The 24,227-nt window shown below is 39.5% G+C and overlaps 1 protein-coding gene across 1 annotated transcript; it reads right to left on the bottom strand.

Moving 5' to 3' along the window:
• Positions 1 to 7,761: 7,761 nt before the first annotated feature.
• On the bottom strand, positions 7,762 to 16,287 carry npffr1l2 (neuropeptide FF receptor 1 like 2). The gene is made up of 3 exons (XM_071916194.2): positions 15,939 to 16,287; positions 9,086 to 9,185; positions 7,762 to 8,782 (listed from the first exon to the last, which is right to left on the bottom strand). The coding sequence occupies exons 1-3, from the start codon at positions 16,285 to 16,287 to the stop codon at positions 7,762 to 7,764; spliced, it is 1,470 nt and encodes a 489-aa protein (XP_071772295.2).
• Positions 16,288 to 24,227: the final 7,940 nt, after the last annotated feature.

The following is a 24,227-nucleotide window of genomic DNA, read 5'->3' as shown; positions in this document are numbered from 1 at the left end:
GACTATGTAGATGAACTACTGGAGCTGCTCTTTGAGAGCGTTTTCCCGGACCCTGCACCCTATGTGGAAGAGGTCCTCAAAATCCCCATCCCTGATGACCTGTGCGCCCAGTTCCAGCGACCAACCAAAGAGGAGGCCCTCGCCAGATTTGTGTCCCGCTTCAGTCGAGGGGGGTCTGAAGCCAGTGTAGGCACCCTCCACATCTGGGTACTCCTGGCGGATGTGGAGGACGACACAGGAGGGTATAACGACCCTGATCCTCCGGCCCAGCAAGCCCCAACACCAGCTCACAAAAATCCTGTAAGCCAGGAACCTGTAATGGCTGGAGATGGGACACAGACACAAATACACACACAATTTACAGCTTTGTTGTTTGTGGTTAGAGGCATGCAGAGATGAACAAACACCTTTTTAATGTGATTTTGCATACATGAACATATACCATGATATATAAATATCGGAAAAAGTCCTTTATGATTTATTGTTGTTGATTTCTTCCATTTAAAACATATTAAAGTAGCAACCGAACTAACCCCCTTTTCCAACCACTACTAATCCTCAGTTTTCCAACATGTCTAAGATTTGAGATGTATTGTTATGTTGGTTAGTTTTAACCAATAATATGATCCAAGCAGATTCAATTTGGAAACGCTTATTCTATATATATACAATATTTACTTACTGTATAATACTTAAAAAATGTAGAATATTGATCACAATGCATTTGTAATCATTTCCAGAAGTATTCCTGACATAACCAATAGCATTCCAATAACTTACCAACCCATGATGAAATTAAGTTTGAGCATTATTGATATGGGATACTGTTGGAAATGATTACAAATTTATTGTGACCATATAATTAGATATAGTGTCCCCATTCTTTGTTTCCAAGTAGTGAATGACCAGGACTATCCATGTGCCAAATTTGAAAAAAATGTATCAGCCTGAATATAAAACAGTAATTCCTAGGAAAGTAATAGGTTACCACTGTGGTAACCTATTACTTTGGATCATATTAGTGGTCACAGAATGCAACTCTGTATTGAAGGAAGTGCATAGCATTCACACAGATCCACCATGATGCAGGCTTGATGCTGAGATGTTGGTGTCACTACCAATAATTATCACTGGAAGGAAATGTGTACATAGCTATTTTTTCTATTTTTTTTTTTTTATTGTTATACTGGCAGCAACTACCTGATTGTGTGCTCTGTCTCTTTTCTGTGAGTGCTTCCATATTGCACTCTAAATGCAGTCATTCCAGTTACCCAATTTCAAAATTAATCTTATCACTATTTTCATAGCAACTTGTAGATAACATTGACCATTAAACATAATAATTACTGCATTATTTAACCAAAAATAAGATGAAAATAAAATAATCCACCTTCCACAGCATCATTATTCCAATTCTAAAATCAAGTCTAGATTGATGGAACTATTGTCCAAGACTTTTTTTCCTATTAATTTCACCTCATTTTTGAAGAAATGGTTAGTTGGCAATAAAACTGCAAGAGGCGCATAATTATCTGTTTAGCTAGAGAGGTATATGTACAGAGGAGTATGAGACGGAGGGAGGCATGCAGCGATGGAGAAATACCAAAGACTATGACACAAGGGAGAGAAATGGTTTTATGTACAGCAAATCAAACATTACCCTTTTTACCACCTGCTAATTCTGCTTCCCTCTATGAGGATTGGCTGCAGGAGCAAGTGAAACATGTAAATAGACAAATAAGACATTTCATGATTGAGTAATTTGTATGGTTGGCAGTGTTTCAAGCCTTTTGTTACCTATTTTGATACTGTATGTTTTTGTTGTTGATCATAAAAAAAAACACTGCATTTATGGCAGCCTGATTTGTTTATTCAACTGCACAAATTTCACACATTACAAGTCACTGTGTTAGCTGTTAAAAAATTGGACTTACTTTTCCATTCTCCCGAGATGCAAGGGACCATAGTCTGCTCTATAAATATTTAGGGCATTTGCAGAGAATAGGGATTAAGGCAGACAGGATGAAGGCCAGGGTGGTCCACCATACAGGTTGGTGGCTCAGGGAGCTGGTTACACCTCCTCATGACCTATTGGATGCAGAAGGTAGGATTACATGAAGGATAAAACAATCACATTTTTGTCTGAAAAATAAGCATGATTTATGTGGAATGCAAGAAGTGAACGTTTACTAATGCTACACGTAAGGACACAAATGAACAAAAGTGCATAAGTGAGCACTTCTGCGCTTATGTAGCATTAATAAACTTACGGTTTTGTATTTTTTAGTTATCTGGGAAGACCTTAACCTACTGTGTTTTTATGTGGATACCTGGACACATTTTTATCTTGAAAGCTTGTTTAAACATTACATATCTATAGCTGATACTTCTCAACCTGCACAGCAACTGCACCTTTGGAATCTCTGCAGCAAACGTTCTCTGCTTCTGTGGGCATCTTCTGGCAGTTGCCACAAGTACACCTGTCAGAATAGTGCACAGACTATTAAAATGTGATCAGTCTCCATCCACAACAGGGATTCCTTGTAAACTTGGATTGCTATAAGCAGGGTAAGGCCTAGGAGGTTGAGTAACAAGTGACAGGATTAAAGAAACTTGGTCCATAAAGCCAGTTCCAATGTATGTTGCCATAGCTACTTATGGATCTGCCAGCCACTATAGTCAGTAAATATAGATACAGCATTATTCATTCAAACAAATTACTAACTTTAGATTGCCTATACCTTAGCATACATAACTATGTAGCTATGCTAATTCATATTAGCAAACAATTGGTAACTATGTATGCTAATTCACATTAGCCTCATCATAAAGCTAACGTACGAAGGCGCGACAGTTTACAGTTAACCAACATGGCATCAACTTACCATTCTGAAACATCCTGCTGTGACCTGTGCTGTTGAATTTGTTCCTCCAAAATGTCTTCATTCTCTGGATCGGATTCAGGCTCGAACATGTACGGTCTTGGCGCGGTAGCCATTGTGCTAATGTCTTCTTGTTTGTTATGCTCTCTCCAAAGGAGGAGGGGGCGGGCCTTCCAGAACACCCAGCCAATCAGAGCAGTAGCTCATTAGCATAAGAATCTGCTTGTGTAAAACGACCTATTCTCTTGTAGGTGGGAAACAAGCACTGGAAAGTGAATAGCTAAAGATATAGCTAAACGATTTTTACTGAAAAAAACTTAACAGATAAATAATAATAAAATTGCTGAAAAAGCAAACGATACCCCCCCTTTAAGAGGATGAGAGGAGCCAAGACACTCAACTTAAAGTGAAAAAAATTTAAAATGCCTTCATTTCATTGGCATGCTCTATATAGAGAAACATGATTAAACAATTTACTTTGACGCGTTTCGGTGTCTTGTCTCTTCTTCAGGGAGCTAGCTACTGTATGTATCAGACTAACACATATTACTTTATTTTGGGTGTTTCTTAGCTGTTAAAAACAGGACTGGACGACTTCCTTAACTTGACATTCAAAAATTTGGTTCATGGTCAAAGAAAACACCAAGGTTTCTAGCTGTATGTTTTGTGGGCAGCATGCACACACACATTTAATTAAATCTAGACCTATGCGTGGGAGTGTAAACACAGAAGCAAGTGTGAACGTTTACGAAAGGCTGTAGAGAAGATTTGCGCTAAATAATGTTGTAAATACACTCTGTGCGATCAACTTGGATTATGCTGTATGGTCTTTTTGAAACAGGACCCCAATGACTTCAGTTGTTTTGGAGAAGGCTGCTATGGAGTTTTTTGGGGTGAATTGACACCTTTAAGTGAATAAAAGATGAACAATGAAGTTTTCAGCCACTAGTAGCACTGGGGAGCAAAGTGGGTCCTTGTACAACAACAACACTCATGTGGTTTTCAAGCAAGTCTGGGAGAGCAAAGAAACCTGATCGTAATGTTGAGTGGAGAAAACTCATGGATGGTTTCCTGCAACTTAGGCCGTCAATCAAATGAAGGGGCGGGAGCTTCCTGTCCGAGCCGCTGCATGAGATCCAGATGTAAACGTTGTGGCCTTGTAAACATTAAGACTTTACAACATCCTTGAAGGTAATAAATGTATTCAACATAGTCATTGGGTTCTAACAACATACTCTGATATCTGTACGAGTGAAATTATGAATGTAAACAAATCCCAAAAAATACTTTTCTCACAAGGAAAGTGAAACCAATTTATCTCTCTTTTCTGATTATATACCCAGTAAACATGAGCAGAAATGTCTCTTAATGAATCATTTATTTTGTTTAGTTACACAAGAGAAAGCAACAGGCATATAAAACAAAGCATATAACAGGCATACAAAACATGAACAAATGGATCTGCTTTCAAAGTAGCACAGATATCAATTTTGCACAACCTGATGCACACATGAACAATTTATGTAGGCACTAACATGAAAAAGACTAAATACAGCTCTGCTGAGATACTGAACATACTGTTTATGGCATCTGTGGTTACAGTATCAGGTTCACCATATGAAGACTTAATTTCCAGTTCATCATATAGAGGATCCAATCTGTTATCATTTTGTCAACCTAAAACTTTTTTAACTACCATAATGTGTTTTAATTCTGTGCTATAAATCATCATCAAGAGAAGGTATTACTATTTTCACATGGTTGACATTAGATTTTGGAACAAAATTATTCATACTGTATAATGCTGTTCCACACCTCCAGAAATTTCTTCAAATTTAAAAGGTGCAATGTAGACGCATTAAACATCAACATATGAGCAAGAAATTAGCATCTTGCTTTTTTTTTTTTTTTTTTTAAATCAGCCGTTGCCCTGCTGCATTACTCCGGAGCCAAAAGGAGGGCACACCCTGAATCAAGCATTAAATCGTAGGTCTTGGTTTGATCAATACTTAAAGACTGTATTATGACTTTTTACACTCATACCTGAAATAGAGTTTGCTTAAGTTGTCAGTCTTTCAAAAACATCTTCATCTTTTAAATATACTATTAACTATTAAAGCCATTTGCACAATGTTGCAAAAGCATAAAAAGCAACAGTATAGTTTGCACTGCAAGCTACAAACATAGTCTTTAACATGTGTTTTGAACCTCCCAAGGTAGCTCTATCATCAGGCAACACTGAATCAGTTCATTATGAAAAAGAAAATTATTTATGTTCCAACTCTCTGTTGTGTCATCATTAATACAGTAAATTAAGTTAAACATCAACAATAACAAATAGAAGTACAACCCATAGAGTAAAACAACCTTTTGACATGATAACTTCAAATACTTGGAAAGAGCGCATGTAAGCAGTTCCATATCCTGTTACCATAGATGTTACTATGGCTGTATATGCAAACATAATTATACCTAGTGGTACAAAAGGCGTCCACAAGATCGTGCTAAAATACAATCACAATGCTGCACGCAATGTTGAAAGTACATAATCCAACCCAGGAACATGCACAAATCTGCATAACTTTGTAAATCTTCATTTCCCCATTAATCTTATTTAACTTCACATGCCACTTGTATGCTTTCTGACACAAGGACGGCCATCGAAACGTAAACACAACCCAGGGCAACCTTGGGGTATAGTACATACACAGGCCTTTTTTGACTGGATGCTGCAGGCCGCCCGTAATACTGGTAGTGCCAGAACTTGAATGATGTTTGATCTTATTATTCACTGCACTCATTTCATCGTTCATTCAAAGACATGGACACTAGTCTTTGTTTGTGTACTATATGGCTTCAATATATTTTACAGCCTCCTTTCTGGGTTTTACCCAGTACATTAATTTAGGTACATTCTCAAAGGTTATGACTTGCAGATAAAAAATAAAAGTTACCAGCGGGTAATCATAGATCAGGGCAGCAAAATCTATGACCTCTTAATAATAAATAATTCTGAATGATTTAATTAAGGACCTAATATAGGTACGCATCTTTAAGACACAAGCAACCATGTGCATGGACAGTAGAATTAGTCAATCATAATTCCAGTGCATCCCACGCTGCACACAGAATTAAACAATCTGATTTCCTATGCTTTACACTGCGGTAGTAGAGGTTAGAAGTAATAGAAGTCCAGTAGTCCCAGCACTTAGGTGAGATCACAGCTCTAGTGAGCTGACATCCTCTGTCGTTTCTAATTATAAAGATGTGGGGTTGGCCCTATCAGAACCCACTGTAAGCTGTTTATTGCAAGGGTGGCCTGAACCCTCCCTCAGCTGCCCTCCATAAAAAACAAGAAACCTAGAACCGATCATTGAAATTATATTGACATTTTGCCAAAAAATGAGTAAATATGATCATTGTACTATTGTGCTGAAATGAAGTACATTTCAGTTGAAAGATCCAGTATGTCTAAGATAAAAACAAGACTCACTGCTCACTTGAAATGTGAAATGCTTGGAATGCGCTTTTATGCCCATAGCCTACCCATTATCACATGTAGTCTTATTCCTCTGACCCACAGTGTTGGGCATGTACTGCACACAAATCACTTGCTGGACTTCAAGCAGCTTTGTATGAAGGAATACTGTGTGAAGGCAGCAAGATTTTTGTGCATTGCTTCTGTTCAATCCAAACCATTATCCCATCTAACTGAGATAATCACAACACCTAGAATTAGTCACTTCAATAATTATGTGGAGAGATCTATTCATAGATACTTGTCATCACATGTACCGATTAAGATATGCATGAACGCATCAATTATTGTATGACTTGACACACGATGAATATAGGCCTATTGTCACCCACCTTTATTGTCTGTTGTATTTAAAGAAAAAAAAAATGTGAATGTGATACCCAAGCATTTCAATCTAAAAAATGACAGTAAAGGGACACTCCTGCAAGTACATTTATTTCGTAATAATAAACTGCCTATGCTACATGGTGAGTTAACTAATCCATTTCCCTTTGCACTCCCACCATGTTTGTAGAGACGAATTATCACTGAATATCAACTGTCTATAGAGCGAATCCAGAATGCACCAATGTACATCACAAATTAGACTTCTGGGTCTTTGGCTTAGGGAGGCTTGGGGGGATTATTATGTATTTTTTTCTGTTTTATGTGAAGCACATTGTATTTGCCTTGTGTATGAAATGTGCTATATAAATAAAGTTTGCCTTGCCTTGCCTTGCCTTTGGTTTCTACTTTTGGGAGACAGTTGTTCATGTTAATAACTACCAAGGATGGAAGTAACTAATCATTTGTATGTTTTTTTACTTTGGTTTTATACGTGGCTAGATTTTAGATCACATCCATTAAAGGGAAACAAGGTAAGGGAAAGTCAGTGAATGTCACCATGGCCTTGATCCTTTTAAATATACAGCTCTGACAACACTGTCTGAGTATGTGATGTTTGAGTGTTGTGATTCATGATTTTCTTTTTTTATGCACTTTGTCATTTTTGGCTTTTTTTCTCGGTAGCTCTGTAACAGTCTGACTACATTTTAAATGAGTTACTTTTTACTTAAGTAGATTTTTAAACCAGTAATTTTACTTATACTCAAGTAAAATTAGCATGTTACAGTACTTCTACTTGAGTAAGATATTTTTGTACTCTTTCCAGCTGTGATAGAGTGGACTTTCCTAGTACAATAACACATCTGAAAGCTTATATTGTGTGGTATTCCACTTTCTGTTCTCAGTGGTGACCAAACTGCATTCATACAATTCCTGATCAGTTTGTCTCTTTCTTGAGACTACAGGCCAGCACAGTAAAACCTCTCTTTGGTACATTTTTGGGTAGCAGTGTAAAATTTAATTATCCCATGCCTGACACACTGAAACTGCCAATGAACTAATCCTCTCCGCCTCTTCACCAGCGATCCCTTTCTTTTTCACAGCCGCCATTTCTAAACCCCGCTCTGAGCTGCTTCCCTCTGAGTGGACCACCACACACCTCACCCTCGAACTCCTTTTCAACTCCAGCTCCAGATGGACCGTGTCGGTCAGGTTGTTGTCGTTATGGATTCGATTTTTCACTCCCAACACGAGATGGTTGGGGTTGCTAGTGGCATCTCTGAGGCCACTGCCTCTGCAGGGCCTTTGCGTGGGCCTTCCTTTCTGGCCCTCTCTGGCCTTCCTCCACCAAAGCTGACACCTCACTAGACAGCAGAAGGGCCTGGACTTGCACACCACCTGGAAGCCCCTCTTGAAGTTCTCGTTGTAGTAGCCGTAGATAATGGGGTTGATGCTGGAGTTGGAGAAAGCCAGCCAGTGGGCGAAGGGGAAGATGTAGCTGGTCAGTAGGTCCAGCTGGTCCCCGTCCAAGCCCGCGTAGTCCGTCATCATCATGAGGGTCCAGAGCGGCAGCCAGGACAGCATGAAAAGCAAGGCCACCAGGATCAGCATCTTTATCACCTTGATCTTTTTCTGCGATATCATAGGCCGGCCGGCCCTCCTAGCCGGGGCCTGGACCGTGGCGTTGGCCAATTGTGGCTCTCTGTTGGACACCACAGAGGTATAGAGTTTCACCCCGATGCAGCCATACATCAGCGTGATGACCGTGAGCGGCACCAGGTAGATGTGGGCAAACAGCACCGCCGTGTAGACCTTTCTCATCTGCGGGTTGGTGAAGTCTTCATAGCAGGTGTAGAGGGGGTACGTGAGGTTCAGGTCGTCATTGTAGACCATGTAGTGGTACGGGACCCTCTCCACAGTCAGTGCCACCGCAGCAGGACACATTATGACCACTGCTAACACCCAGATTAATACTATGGCTGCCTTGGCAACACGTAGAGTCAGTTTGGGTTGTAGAGGGTACACTATACAGCGAAACCTGTATTGGATAAGGAAAAAAAGAGCATAGCCACTAATTAGCCCCTTTGGCTAGAGATGAACACCAATCCTAAACAAAACAAAAGAGCAAAAGAAAACATATACCAGGTGTTTCACAAGTAGACAATTTTTAATACTAATAAAAATCATCAGTCATTTTTACTTTAGTTTAGTCATTCAGGCATCTGTGAAGTATATCTGGAAATTAATAATTTATATAAAAATGTATACCTATTTTTGAAGGCAGTATATACATTTATATTATAAACAGATACACAGGTAGCAAACCATAACATATACTAACCTTTCAACAGCAATGGCCACCAGGGTGAAGACTGAGGCAGACACAGACATGCCCTGCACAAAGCCGCTCATCTTGCACACAGTGCTGGTGAAGGGCCAGCCTGTTAAGACAATTCAAGATCATCAGTGGAGCCTCGGGCAGTGTTGAGAGGAGAGCAGGGAGGATCGAGAGTCTGCAGATTACCATTCCAACCAAAGACTACAGCGGCTTATTTCACTGATTAGTTCCTCCTCTCTGGTTGGAGGTGTTAATCAGTGAACTCACCTGCTGTAGTCTCATCCCTGCTCTGGAATATCATACATGTCAATTTGTTGGACTTACATGATAACAACACTCTATGAAATAAAAGTCTCTGTTTTTAGAATTTTTATAAATCCATCCTTTGGATCCCTTATCAGGTCACCAGCCCCCTTCAAAACATCCTGGACTTTACATTTAAACTAATGCAGTCACTTCACCAACATTTATTATTGACACAAACTGTTTGTGTCAATATTAGGACATAGAGAGATCAAGGTTACCAGGCAAGCTAAAGTTGTTGTGTTTGCAGTTTGGCCTATTACCTTGGCTAATGTCAATGTCAAGGTAGCAACCATACTTAAAGCCCGCACAAATGGGGCTGACTTAAACATTGAGGGTGGCTGGACAGCTGAGCAGGCCCTGGAATTCAATAAGAATCTGCCAGACAAGCCAGCAGGGCCAGTCAGACTTAGCTTTGCCTAAGCAGATACAATGTGGATAAGCGGACCACTGCTGAGTTGGTCGTATCTGCTCTCTGCTTGGGCAAGTGTAGGATGTAACTTTCATAGTGTGTGACTTGGTAGGGTTTAGATGTAGTGTGTAACTTAATGTTCTGAATAGAAAGGGATATTGATGGTAGTGTGTGATGTAGAGTAGTGTTGTTGATAACAAGGTGCATGTGACAGTGACAGCACTGTAGTGGACTTGGGTCTGCTGAGTCTGGGCAAAGAGGGGTGTTTCTGGGACGCTGGAATACACTGTTGAGCCTTCTTGAGGTGGGCGTCGTCGTGGGCCTAATTCAATGAAACATCAGTGAAGGAGGGAGCCCACTTGTTAACCCCAATGATTGCCTACACTCACTCACCCTGAAGCTAGAGTAGGTAGCTGGTGAATGTTGCTGCCTGTCTTATGGTGCTGTAGATTTATGACGGTGTAGCCTGATGTTTTCTATGGTACTCATTGGTATGGTAGTATATCATTCTGTTAGACCCTGAAGTGGGCCTCCATAGGAATGTTCACCTTGGATTATGGCACAAGGGATATTAACAACATATCCCGTGTATTGATAAATATTGTATTGCTTGACTCTTTACCCTACTTGTGTCATGATTGCCTCACAGCTGAGGACACAGAGTGGGGTGGAGCTTTATCTATTTAAGACATCCGAAAAACCTTTTTTGGATGTGCGTGTGAGTTTTTCCACTTGCTCTCCCACACCCTCCCACTGCACATATAAACAGGAAGGGAACAAAGCAAAACAAAGCCCAACAAGACAAACAGAAAAGAGAAGAAAATAAATATACAAACAAACAAGCCACACTCTCCTCTACAGGCATCCCAGGAAAAAATATGGAAGTGGAGCATTTCACATCATTTAATCTTACTGGGAGAGAAAAGTGGGGAGGAAAAAACAACAACAGGGACTAACATGCTGTGGTAAATGGATAAAAAAAAAGAAGAAAAAATAAAAATAAATAAATATCAAACAGGATTAAGCATCAGTCTTATTGCCTGTTATGTAGGTAAGAAATTTACTCCACACTTTGTCAAATGTGCTTGGTTTCTTCTTCAAGTTAGACATTATCTTTTCCTGTAGAACATAAGACGAAAGCTCCTTCAGCCACATAGTATAGCATGGTGGTACAGCACTGTTTCACCTGAATGCAATACACGTATTGGCAGAAATCAAAGCCATTTTGTCAAATCAAATATTCTGACAATACAGATTCATTCACTCCCAGCAATATCAGCCTTGGGTATAAGGTTAACCCTAAATCACCCTAAGTCACTTTTTCAATAGTATCCATCACATCTCTCCAGTATTCCTCCAAATGGGAGCAAGACCAAAACAGACCAGGAATCAGAATAATTCAGATATATTTTATTTAAACGCTGTTGTGTATAATATATTCTGTGGATCAAATTAAATTGTTACAGTTTATGCCAACTGTTGAAAGAGAATGTCTGACTCTTTTGACAGATTAACTTCCACTTTTCGTCCTTACATGCAATACCAAGATCTTGTTCCCATTTAACCTCCCAATGGGCCACAGTTACAAAATCTCATCAACATTTTTATAAAGAAACAAAGTTCTTTGCATGTTGTTGGCCACTTATATTAGTGTCTAACTCCATAAGGGCCAAAGGTAATAATCATCCACCTGGCTGAACTCTAATATAATTCCTAACCTGCAAATATTAAAAAAATTCTGGGAAATGTAATCGGAATTTTGTATGCAATTCTTCAAAGGTCGGTAATACCTTGTTTTCAGATAGATCCCCAAATGTTTGAATACCTTTATTATACTAAATCAATAAAATTCCATTCCTAAGTGCCTCAAGTAGAACTGGATTGGCACAGAAAGGGGTAGATGTGTAAATGGATTGTTGATTTTTGTTTTTTTTCCAAATATCTGAGCAAATTCTGCAGCTATACTTAACAAATGTTATTACGTGTGGGACATGAATGGGAAGAGTCCTAAATAAGTATAAGAACTTAGGGAGTATACTCATTTTAATACAGCTTACCCGACCTATTAATGAGATGGGCAATGATTTCCACCTATCCAACTCTCTCTGCCTTCTTGAGCAGAGGACTACAGTGTAAGGAGAATGTGTGGTCTAGTCTATTTGATGTAAACCAAGGTAAGTTAGACAATTATCATTCCATGAAAAGGGTACATTCAATTTGGAAAAACTTATTTTTATAGAAAAGCCTTTTTATAACAGTTCTATAATTATTGCCCTGGTTCTTTATTATGCTATATTTTTTGTCTTTGCTTTCTAGTTTTTGGTCTATTCGGTTTTTAGTCTGTTTTTATTCTTCTGCAAAGCAATTCTAATAGTTTTGATTTGATTTTAAGATTTTACTGATTGCATTCAAAGCGCAACATGCTTTGGCCCCTAGCTACATCTCCGATCTTTTAAGACTATGGAATGCCCTGCCTGAGGAAATTTGACTTCAAATTCAATATCAACTTTTAAATCACTGCTCATAACTCATTTTTATAAACTGAATTCCTTTTTTATCTATTTTATGTTTATTTTATTGTTTTGCTTTATCTTGCTTTAGTTTATTTACTTTATGCCTTATTTATTTATTTGTGTCGTGATGTACTTTTTGTTTTATGGACCTTCATCAGAATAGGTGAAATATGAAATGACATCATCTATAGACTCCCAAGAGGAGGTGTGGGTGATTGCGGACAGGCGCAATCAAATCAATCAGGCAGTCGTCCATTTGGGAAAATGGAAACTACCGCTGTGGTAACTGCACCCAATGTCACCACTCCGTGTGACACATTGGACACATGACACTCTCTTGTGGTGTTTTTTGTGGTTCTCTACTCATAGTCAATGTTTATAACTCTAGTTGACGATGTTTGATTGACTTTTTGTACATATATTTGACTTTGTTATGTCTATTGTTCTGTATATGGAACTGTTTTAGGTCTTATATCAATCTTCATGACTCCTTGCATGGAGCTTTTGTTATATTTTGAGATTTTTTCCTCTATTGCACCCGTGCTACATTTTTTGGTGTGCAGATTCCTCCTTTTTGTGTATTAGCTTTCCAAATCCAGCAGATGGTACAAAGAGTCAGTGCAACATCAAAGAAATTGTGTCATCAATCCCTGTTTAATGTATAGATCTATTCAATAGGTAAAAGGGGGGAAACATGATCCTGTGACTAAAATTGTCTTTTTGCCCCTCCAGTTTTCACCCCTTTTAAAAGTCAAAAATTTATAAAAAATCTAATATTTAATCTTCAAACTCTCAATCTTTTCAATCTAGTATTTAATTAAAGACTAAGTAAAATATCTGCTCTATCTGCATTTAGATAGCATAGTTGCATTTGGATTGCTACACCCCCTTTCCAACCCAAGTGGTATATTCCAACCTGCGCTAAAAATAGTCTGCACTACTCAAGGAGGTTCTATATACTACTACCAAAGATGATGGGACGATGCGATTGTGAATGGAGTGACAGCAGCATAATTGTTTGAACCATGAAACAACATCGCACAATTTATGGGTAAAGAAAAGTTAAAAAAAACAGCACAGGTATGTTTCTCTGATGACCTTAACTGTGCAACCACCAGAGGTGAAAGGCAAAAAGTTATGTGACCTAAATTTATCTAACTAGCTAACAACTGTTGTTTTTTTGTGAGTAAGCTTAAGTTGGCTAACGTTCCATGTCGTGTTCTGTGTGCCGAAGGTCTCTCTCTTTCTGTCTGAAACTGTGTTGAACAATTGGCAAGCTATCTAGCAAAGCTAAAGTGAGATGTTTTCAAAGATTATTGAAGATGATAGCCTACTGTTAGCAGTGTCAGCACAGCAGAGCAACAGCAACAGGTAGGATGCCAAAGCAAAAGGATAGTGTTAGAGAGAAAAAAAAGAACTATGATATTCAAAATGAATTAATAATGTTTTCATGTAACTGGATTTTTCATTTTGTGCAGTATAGCCTATGAATTATGTTAGTTTCCAAAAAAATAAACGAAGCCTTTGCAGACACCTCTCTTGTGTTTATAGCATCTCTTTAAATGAATTGGGTTCTTTAATGTAGCATTGAGAATCAAGCAACCAAGTATACAAACCAAATGTATAAAAATATATATGTAAAATTGCAGGAAATGGCATATTAAAAAAAAAAAATTCTGGGGGAGGTCCACTAGGCCCCCCGCCCTGTTCAGATTTTGCTCCCCCACATTTACACAAAGTTAGGTGCCCATGCCTGTGACACACTTTATCACCACCTTTCCACTGTATATAAGAGCGTATTTTTTTACAATAACCTCAAAAATGATGGCATTAAAGAATCACTAAGGGCACATTTGAAATCAGTAATCCGGGCACTCACAATATTATTGTATATAGCTAAGAAGGCATAGAAACTGAGCAGGCCAACTTAAAAGTGAGTGTGCAGTATTCTCGTTACCTGGGCCCAAACCTCACAGGTGTAGACTACAAGTCGTCATCATAGGTTCCTGCGCTCCATCCTATGACAACTTATTCATCTACATACTGCCCCAAAAACTGTCCTCTGTGATGCCCGTCCGCTATGGAATATTCCCCCTCTTAAGGCTTGGATAGCTACCCTTGTTTTTGATCAAAACATAGGTTCCACCTTTGAAGCATGTAGCTATAGCTATAGAAAAAAAGGCTAAGGTACAAGACTGTGTACATCTGGGTGTTCGGAGGTAAAAGAAACTACTCATCCCAGAAAGAATTGTGCCACTGACGTTCCCCAATTACAGAGCTTGCTTAGTCATTTTGTCCTGTGGGAGAGAAAAAGTATATCTAGAGCTAGTCATATAAGATAGACCTAACGCTACAACCATGGACTGTAAAGGGTTACCACGGTAAGACAAGACCGGTCTGTGTGTAACCAAGTCTCGCGAGAGTTGAGTTGTTGCAGGAAGTTACACACAGACCGGATCAAGCGAAAGGTAAAGAAAAACGTTTCATTTCTCTGTAGGGTCCTTTCCATAATGTTGTCAGACACTTATAATAACAATTTGAGCCTGTCAGTGGCAAAAACAAGCACTTTTAGTGGACGTACATTGACGGTTCACATTTGCCCCGTCGGATTACATTGCAGCTCGTTTTGCGGCTGCCTGCTGAAGTGATCTCGCTCAATACTGGACCAATTTCAAAAATTGTTGTCCCCATTAGTTACTTAGACACAAAAAGTTGGGAAAATAGGGTCCAGGTTGAAAAATGCCGAAGTTACCCTTTAAGTAGCTACTCACCTAGATCTAGTGGAAAAAGGGAGTCACACATTGACTCAAGGGGGTCGCACACTGGACGCGTCTGGCGGACGACATCCAGTGTCCAAAAATTCGAAACCAGTGTTTACAATGAAGGTTTCTTTCATTCACTGACTTGCTGAGCACTTCAATAAATGCGTATGTAACAAGGAAATTCTTTTGATAAAAACTCTGTCCATTGTGCTGTACAATAGCACCGTGATTGTGCAATAGCTCAAGGATTCACTTGAATTAGGCCTTCACACAATAATTCATCATACAGATTTTCTGATTCATTTTGACAGTGATGAAACATTAAATATAGTGACAATATGAACAATGTATGCATGTGTCCACCAGCCTATCCATTGAATAAATAAATGGACAAACCACAGGTTTCTTATCTTTCTTATCTGGTGTAATACATATAAAAAGTAAAATCAATCTGTTGCCTGGGTGGCTGTGTCATCATAAGCTGTCAGGAGTAGCATTGTGGACATATTATTGCGACATTTCTAACACATGATTTTGAAGGGGATCAATTTGACCCTGTGACCAAATTCCAGATGAACCTGTTTGATTTAGTGGGGGTTAGTGGAGCAGTCTAGAACAAACCCTGAGATCTGTATGTCCAAAAAACCTGAAATCTTGAAAACATTAAAATTCATATTTTAGCCATTTTGTTGACACTCATCCAAAACAATTAACAGTTAGTGGACAGGTAGGGGTGCAGTGTCTTTCTCAGGGACACATGGCCTTAACGTTACAGTACTGACTCTCTAAGATCTAGGCCCCGCTTTGCACCTTAAACAACTCTGACTTCCCTGCAGGTGACACTGAACACACTGGCAAGTCGTTACCTGTGATGAGGTTGTCCACCAGCGTTGTGGGGATGCAGAAGATGCCCACCAGCAGGTCACTGACGGCCAGGTTGAGGATGAAGAGGTTGATGACCGTGCGCATGCGGCGGTTTCCCAGCACGATTAGACACACCAGGATGTTCCCCACCATACACAGCAGAAAGATGAAGAGGTAGGCTAGGATGTAGCTGGCAGCCACATGCAGAGAGTGTTGATAGTAGGGGAAGTAGGTCGTGTTGGTGACGTTAGCATCATCGGGGCCACGGTGGCTGGTGTTAGAAAGAGCTGCGGTGGAGGCTGATCCCTCCAACTCCATCCCTTCCTCCTCCATATTGTCCAATATCTCCATCGTTCGTGTAAACAAACACTGCAGTATAAAATCAGATGGTGACAAGGAGAGGTCATTGAATTTGGAGGCAATATATCCAAAAAAATACCTTACATGATGTTCACTGCTTAACATTTGAAAAACACACAGGAGATTACTCCCTCTAAAATGGTACTATGGCTAGCATGAAAGTAAAACTCACTGTTGATTATTACCTATCTTGAGCCAGAGTGTCTAATTTTCTTAATGTTGGAGAGTAATATACGGACAGAAATGTAAAACTTCAAAATGTCTCCATTGCCAACTGAATGCAGTGGTGCATGGCAGCACTCTTAAAAAGGATGTGTTATTTTCAACACATCCGTGTGTGTTTTTGAGTAAGGAAAATTCCACCCTCAGATACTCTCTGTTAATTCCAGAAGTTATTTTGTAATGAAGTGTTGTAATTTACTCTTTTAGTGTACCCACTTTCTCTCAATCTGCCTCGTCTACTTCTACTTCTGTTAGTGATTTCCTACATTTCCCAGAATGCCTTTCGACAACCCCCAGAGAATGTGCCTGAGCATTTTGTTGGGTTTTAGGTGTAGGTGGAGAGAGTGATGGCAACAACGATAGCAGAGTGAGAGGTTTTCCAGTCGAGAAAAAGCAACTTACTCAAAACACAAAATGTCTAGTGGCTGAATTGCAGAATGGTCTATTCTAGGGATGCAGCGAACCGATGTCACTATATGTCACCGATGTCACGATGGCAAGTTGCTTAATGAAAAGGTAAAGCTGGTAGGGGATTAAATATAAAATTGTCACAATCAACCAATGAGCTGTGTGTATTGTAAAGCGCCATATTGAAATGCTTGTGACATCATGGGAATACCATGAATAGGCTAGCTATAAAAGACTACACAAAGTCCAATCCATTAGTTTTTGTTTTCAACAACTGTTACTGTATTATTACCTCCGCCAAGAAGGTTATGTTTTCGGTGCCGTTTGTTTGTTTGTTTGTTTGTCTGTTTGTTTGTCTGTTAGCAGGATTACGGAAAAACTACTGGCCCGATTTTCATGAAACTTCGTGGAAGGGTGTAGCATGGGCCAAGGAAGAACCCATTAAATTTTGGAGCGGATCCGGATCCGACTCACGAACAAGCAATAATAGCACAAACCGTGCCCTTCTAGTTATTTCTGTTTCAAAAGGCAGCTGCTGTGAATTCTAAAAGGCAAAAACACAATTTTCACAATAGAGTACATGGTTTTTTTTGCAGGACCAAACAAAATGTTTGAAAATGAAAAATACAATAAAACCTCTAATTTTCTTCTACACATAACTGTAAAACCTATTGTTTACCATTGATGTTTTGAGAAAATGCATAGATACAAAAGGACGGAGGCGCGGCAACACTTTGCTAACAACCAATTCACAATGAGCCATCTGTGTGTATTCAAAGAGCTGCACTCACAGTCACACAAAGCTGAGATTATGTTAATAAAAGTATACATGTATACAGGTTCAGCCCTGTCTTAGCCAGCAAGCTTATCAACTGTAGCTGTAGGTAAAAGACATATTTAAAAGTAATGGTGCAGCACAGCTGAATACTCTTTTGCTGAACTGTGTGGGTATAGCATATGTACTGTATATGTACTGTATATACATAGGGACATTTAGAAGTAGACTGCCTCTACGCTCCCAGCTCTGTACATCTGTGTTTAAATGTCTGTGGAGAAAGTGGGAAATTTACTTTGGGAATCAGGGCCACTGAAAAAGTCATTCACATTTTCAAAAAGTATGCAATGGTTGATAGTGTGGTTATAAAGGAATATTGCATTTTACATTTGATGGTGTGATTCACTTCTTACTTATCGAACTCATCCCCACTCTCCTTGATCACCACCCCACGGTGCACACTGTGATTGCGCACGTGGGAACCAATGACGTCATGTGCAGACAATCAATTAAACTCCAATACGAGCTTGAGTCTCTCTCGCTGTCCTTTATATCGTGATTTACGACAAATATTGTTTAAAAAAGTTCATGTTTAGATTTGATAGGTATTGAGAATGGAGCTTTAATTGAATACCTTTTTGATAATGTTTTTGCATTCTCTGAATATCTCTCTAAAGCATGGGATAGGAGGAGAAAAGTAACATATGATAGATAAATTCCTCATACTCTATTCTATATGGATTGCAAACTATTGGTTTATGAACTGGATCAAATATACAGTGTTTGGCACTAATGGATGCTGATGCAGATTTTGTCCTGTTTGGATTTGTGTACTGTGTCTTGTGCTTAGGGGGCTGTGTTTGTATGTTTGTATATTTGCGTTTTTTTTTTCCATTGTGGGATATCTCCATGGAGCGTTATTTGTGGGAGGTTTATGTTTATGTTTGGATGATGTTTATGTTTTTGTTTATGTTTATATTGATGTTTGGATGATAACAAAGTATTGTGCTGTTAGATGATGGTGGGTTACCATGCCGGAATGTTTGTTTTGTTTTGTTATTAGTTAATGTGTCTGAATAATCCCATGAGGGATGGGTCATGTAAATGACCAGACACAAAAATAAAATATTCATTCATTCATTCATTCATACACCATTGAGAGCCTGGGAAACTGTCTGCTGTCTGGCCCCATCCCGACTCTGCTAAAAAGCTCTGAACGTTTCAGTCGCCTTTTTAGTTTAAATGTGTGACTAAATAATTTCTGCATGGCCACTGGATATGGTTTTATCAGTCACTTTGACTCATTCTGGACTGAGCATAACCTTCTCTGTAAGGATGGTCTGCATCTGAACAACAAAGGGACTAATTTACTAATTTTACACCTAGTGAGGCATATAGCCTTCAACCCACTATGACAGGCACCTCAGCATTGCTCCATTCAATCAAGCCCTTCTGTCTTTCATAGTGTATCTCCTATATGCAAATGGGGTCATGAAATAGATGCAACTGATGTATACAAGGTATTGGAGTCTTCAAACCCACTTGTTAACCCTGTTAAACTGTCTAACATCCCGGTCAGACCCAGTTATCAGTATTCTAAATGTTCTGCCTTAGCCACTCATTTACTTTCTGTTCCCCTCCAGCCCTCCATCTCTGTATTGTCGTCATTAGCTGATACTGATAACCTTGCCTGCATCAAAAAGGGTGCTTCACCACCGCTGTCTATATGTAATTCTCCCAGGAATTCTCCCTCTCCCATTAGCCCTGTTGTGTTGAGCCTGCTCAACATGAGATCTCTTGCAAACAAGTCATTTATATGCCAAGAATTTATAAGGTCAAATAATGTTGACTTTGTCTTGATCACTGAATCATGGCTGAGTCCTGGTGATTGTGTCCCACTAACTGAAGCCTGCACGACAAACCTCTTGTGCCTTCAGTAGGCTAGACTGTCAGGTCGTGGAGGTGGACTTGCAGTTATTTATAGGGACAACTTTAAATGCTCACGGCAGTTTCTCTACTTTTGAGATTCTGAGTTTCACATTAACTGGCAAATCCCCCTATGTGTTTTACTGTACAGACCTCCAAATTTTAATACTGGTTTTATTCAAGAATTCTCTGAACTTTTATCTATTATTAAGCCCCGACATGATAGAGTTCTTATTCTAGGTGATTTTAACATCCATGTTTGCTATCCTGCTACCTCTTTTATCACTGATTTTATAAACCTTTTTGAATCTTTTAATCTTGTTCAGCACATCAGAGGTCCCACTCACAATAAGGGTCATACCCTCGATCTCATGCTCTCCTATGGTATCTCACTGGACAATGTAGAGATTTTAGATTTTCTTGCTTCCGATCATAAAGCTGTAATTTTTCATACTTTGCTCCGTCCTCCTGCTCCCAAGCCTCTTACTTGCATCCATTCTCGCTTCCTTAATTCCAATTCAGCCAACCAATTCCACAGTGCATTTTCAACTGCCTCCTCTCTCCTTACTTCTGAGCAGCATTCAGTATTCTACTGAAGCCTTAGTCTCCGATTTTAACAGAATTTGTCTGAATAGAAAAAATTGTCAAACCCAATGCCCTGCCCTGTCTCAATGACCATACCAGAGACATCAAGAGGCAATGTAGGAAAGCAGAATGTAAATGGAAAAAGATAACCTTAAGGTATCTTTTGATGCTCTTAAAGGTGCAATGTCTGCATATCAAAGTGCAGGAAAGGAAGCAAGAAATTGTTACTTCTCCAACCTTGTAGCGAGCAAAGGTCACAATCCCAGGGTCCTATTTCAGACCATTGATTCAGAGATCAGCCTCCCTTCTCAACCGATTGAGGCCACGCCGGAAAAATGTGAGGAGTTTCTTCTCCATTTTATTAATAAAATGGCTCCAGATTTCCCCTATTACTAGAGACCTCTGTATCTGTTTTGAACCCCCTGCCTTACTGACCCATTTTAATCAAATATCTCTGCTGACCTTAGAGGAAACCATTATGCACATGAAATCCTCCTCCTGCTCACTTGACATTATCCCTACTAGGTTCTTGAAAGAAGTATTCCAGACTGTCGGCCCTAATATTCTTTCTATTTGTCAACAGCTCACTATCCACCGGCTCTTTCCCCTCCAGCCTGAAACATGCAGTAGTTCAACCCTTACTAAAGAAATCATTATTTTAGACCAATTTCTAAGTTACCTTTTCTATCAAAAATTATTGAAAAGATTATTTCCTCGCAATAGATAATTTTTATGAATAAAAATGTCATTTTTGAGGAATTTCAATCAGGTGTCCGGGCCCTTCACAGCACAGAAACAGCTCTTGTAAAGGTCACTAATGATCTTACTGCTGATTCAGGTGCCTCTTCAGTTTCAATCCTCCTCGATTTGAGCTCAGCTTTTGATACGGTTGACCATAACATCTTAGTCGACCGTTTCGAAAAATGGGTCGGCATTAGGGACTCGGCTCTGGATTGGCTTCGCTCATACCTTTCTGACAGAACTTTTTCTGTTGTAGTTGGAGAGGCCTCTTCCTCTGTGGCCCCTTTCACTTATGGTGTTCCTCAAGGGTCAATTTTAGGTCCTCTATTATTTTCAATTTACATGCTCCCTCTAGGTAAAATAATTCGTCATCATAATATCCAGTTCCACTGCTATGTAGATGATACCCAGCTCTACGTCCCACTTAAACCCGGTGAAGCAGGTAACGTATCCCAAATTATGGCTGGATGACACAGATTTTCCTACAGCTAAATGATGCTAAATCATCATTTTAATCGGCCCCCCCAAAATTCATCATTTTTTCTCCGAGTCATTTTGGAAGTTTATCTGCCAATGTTAAACATGCCGCCAGTAATTTGGGAGTGCTTTTTGATTCTGACCTTTCTTTTGATGCTCCAGTGACGAGAGTTTCCTTCAGCTGAGAAACATTGCTAAAATTAGATCATTTTTATCATACTCAGACCTTGAAAAGGTCATCCATGCTTTTATTTCTTCTCAGTTTGACTTAGGGATGCAAATTTTAATCAATTTCCTTAATCAATCGTCAGTCACGTTAATGACCAATTAATCAATTAATCATTAAGTACAAAACAGCTTTTGACATAGAAAATAGAAAATACAAAATGTGTGTTTTTACAGTGCCTATTCAACAAGTTAATCAACCAAGCATAATTCAAAAGATTAACTAGTCGGGATTAAAAAATCCAGACTCCCGACAACGGACCTCTGTGTTTCCCACAGGCTGAAAATGTACTTTGTTTAGGGTTAATTACTTGTCTTTACATTGTGTCCAATGGAACCCAAATGGTGGAATATGCAATGAAGTGTCTGCACTGCACTCATGTTAACTTTCTGAGTGTTGAGCAGTGTTAGAATTGTCTGATTAAAAAGTATCAAGTTACTCTTTACAAATACCGTTACAACACATATGACCTAGAAAATGTGGAATTACGTTTTCAGAACGGGAGACAGACTGTCAGATTGAGTACAGTGCTACTGGACCGTGCATCGCCAAATGACAGACATGACGTGATGCGCACATTAGGCGCATTACAGAGCGATTTAGATCAATTTCTATACATTGATTAACTTTTTATTTTGCGCCGCCCGTGCCAATATTGTGGTGCTGCGCCACAGTTTATGTATTGAAACAATGGCATGATAATCTACTGGTTTGTTTAAAAATAAGGGCATATCTACATGGTCAGGGATGAGTCCAGTGTGCAGCCTGTTGAGTCAGTCAAGCCGCTGAAACACAAGTTCCGATGGAACAGAAATCCCGGGGTCGGGAGGCAGAAATAGTGTCGCACCAACTTCGCCAGCCAGGGGAATCTTCCTGCATTCCCTGTCATTGTGCTTGTAGACGTGCTGTATTTCTACATTGTATTACAATGTTTACAATGAAACTGTCGTTTTTCAGATGTATTTCTCCTTCACTGGACGTTTCGCCCGTTTGCTTGGCTTTCTTCTTCCTCTGTATACGCGGTGAAAGTTAAATTGCGCCCTCATGATGGTAAATGATTTCAGCAAAAAATTAGAAATAGCACATAGCCTACATTGTCGATTCATCAGTTAATATATGCTTGATCGATCAAATTCTTAAAAAAAAAATATATACGCTCCTCAAACCAGTCCTCAAGGACCCCATGTCCTGCAACTTTTAGCTCCAACTCTACTCTTGCACACCTGATTCAATTAAGGTGTCATGAGAATGTGTGGCCCTAATTGAATCAGAATGGGTTGAGAATTGAATTGTCCCGACACAGAAAGGACATGGGCCAATTACATTTAGACAATTTGATTAGATGTTACGTATGTGCATTTTCATTGGGCCATTAGGGTCAGTTTGACCCCTCCCTCCATGAAAATGCACACAGGGACAGGAACAATTTTTTTACACAACAAACATCAAATTTTGGCACAACACTGGCGGAAGGAACACTCTAAATTAACATGCGAAAAATGCGAAGCCGGGGGTTTCCCACAGCGCCGCAGCGCCGCCTGCTATTGGTCCGTGATCGCCGACCTGTCGATCACTGGACAGGCGACCTGCCAAACACTCGGAAAACAACCCTGTTTTATAACTGTTACATCCCGTTAATGACGCAATTATTTTGAAAATCGCCATATGGACACAAATTAGAAGAAGTAAAATTAGCTACTGAGACCATAGCCTCTTGTTGAAAAAATGTATTGACTTTATATTTTGAGTGAGAAGTTAGGCTGGATTTGGAGTCTTTTTGGAGCCGGCCTCTAGCGGACATTAGAGGAATTGCAACTTTCAGCCACTTCCTTATTGGCTTCAAAATTCACCTGTGGTTTTGGCCGCTTGGTCCATGCGGTATTCTTTCATCAGTAAACACAATGCACGTAATCTTTTTTGCATCTATTTTATGGCTACAGTTTCACTCCATATTTAAAGATAACTGTGTTAACTAGTGATGTTATTTTTTGGTAGTTAGTAGTGATGTTATTTTCAACACACTATTTTAGAATCCTGTTTTAGAAGCCTGGTGGGGGCTCAACTGGCCTGACGGGCCTGACAGTGCTGTACTATATGGTAGGGGAAACCCTGGGGTGTGCCTATATACACAGTGCTAACCAACACTGCTGAAGTTGGCCTTGAAAGTCTGTAGTGGTAGAATAGTCTGGCCACCCTCCCCCCTGACAAGGGCTCCTGGTTTTAGGTTGATACTTAACACTTACATAACTCATGTTGAATGGATTTCTGTAGTATGGAAACCTCTTACTCTTTCATTTTTGATTTTCACCATCTGTGCAAAATCACTAAGCGATTTCAGACCCTATAACCAATCCTGAAACTAACATGTGCTATGTGGAGCTTTCCGTGAGACGTAATGATATAAACAAATAGCCACACATGCGGGCCAGCTGTGTTGCTGTTTTCACTTCTTTTCTAAAGCTTGTTGTCAAAACTCAGAACGACCAGTAGCTTTTCATATTTTTAAAACTAGCTTGTCTCCTCCCTCACTATTTGAAAGCGGCGCTCTCCCCCTCCCATCCCTGAAAAAAA

Source organism: Centroberyx gerrardi, chromosome 8 (assembly GCF_048128805.1).
Source record: "Centroberyx gerrardi isolate f3 chromosome 8, fCenGer3.hap1.cur.20231027, whole genome shotgun sequence".
NCBI lineage: Eukaryota > Metazoa > Chordata > Actinopteri > Beryciformes > Berycidae > Centroberyx > Centroberyx gerrardi.
Note: the sequence above shows the minus strand (reverse complement) of the source record. Positions and strands in the feature narration are given on the sequence as shown.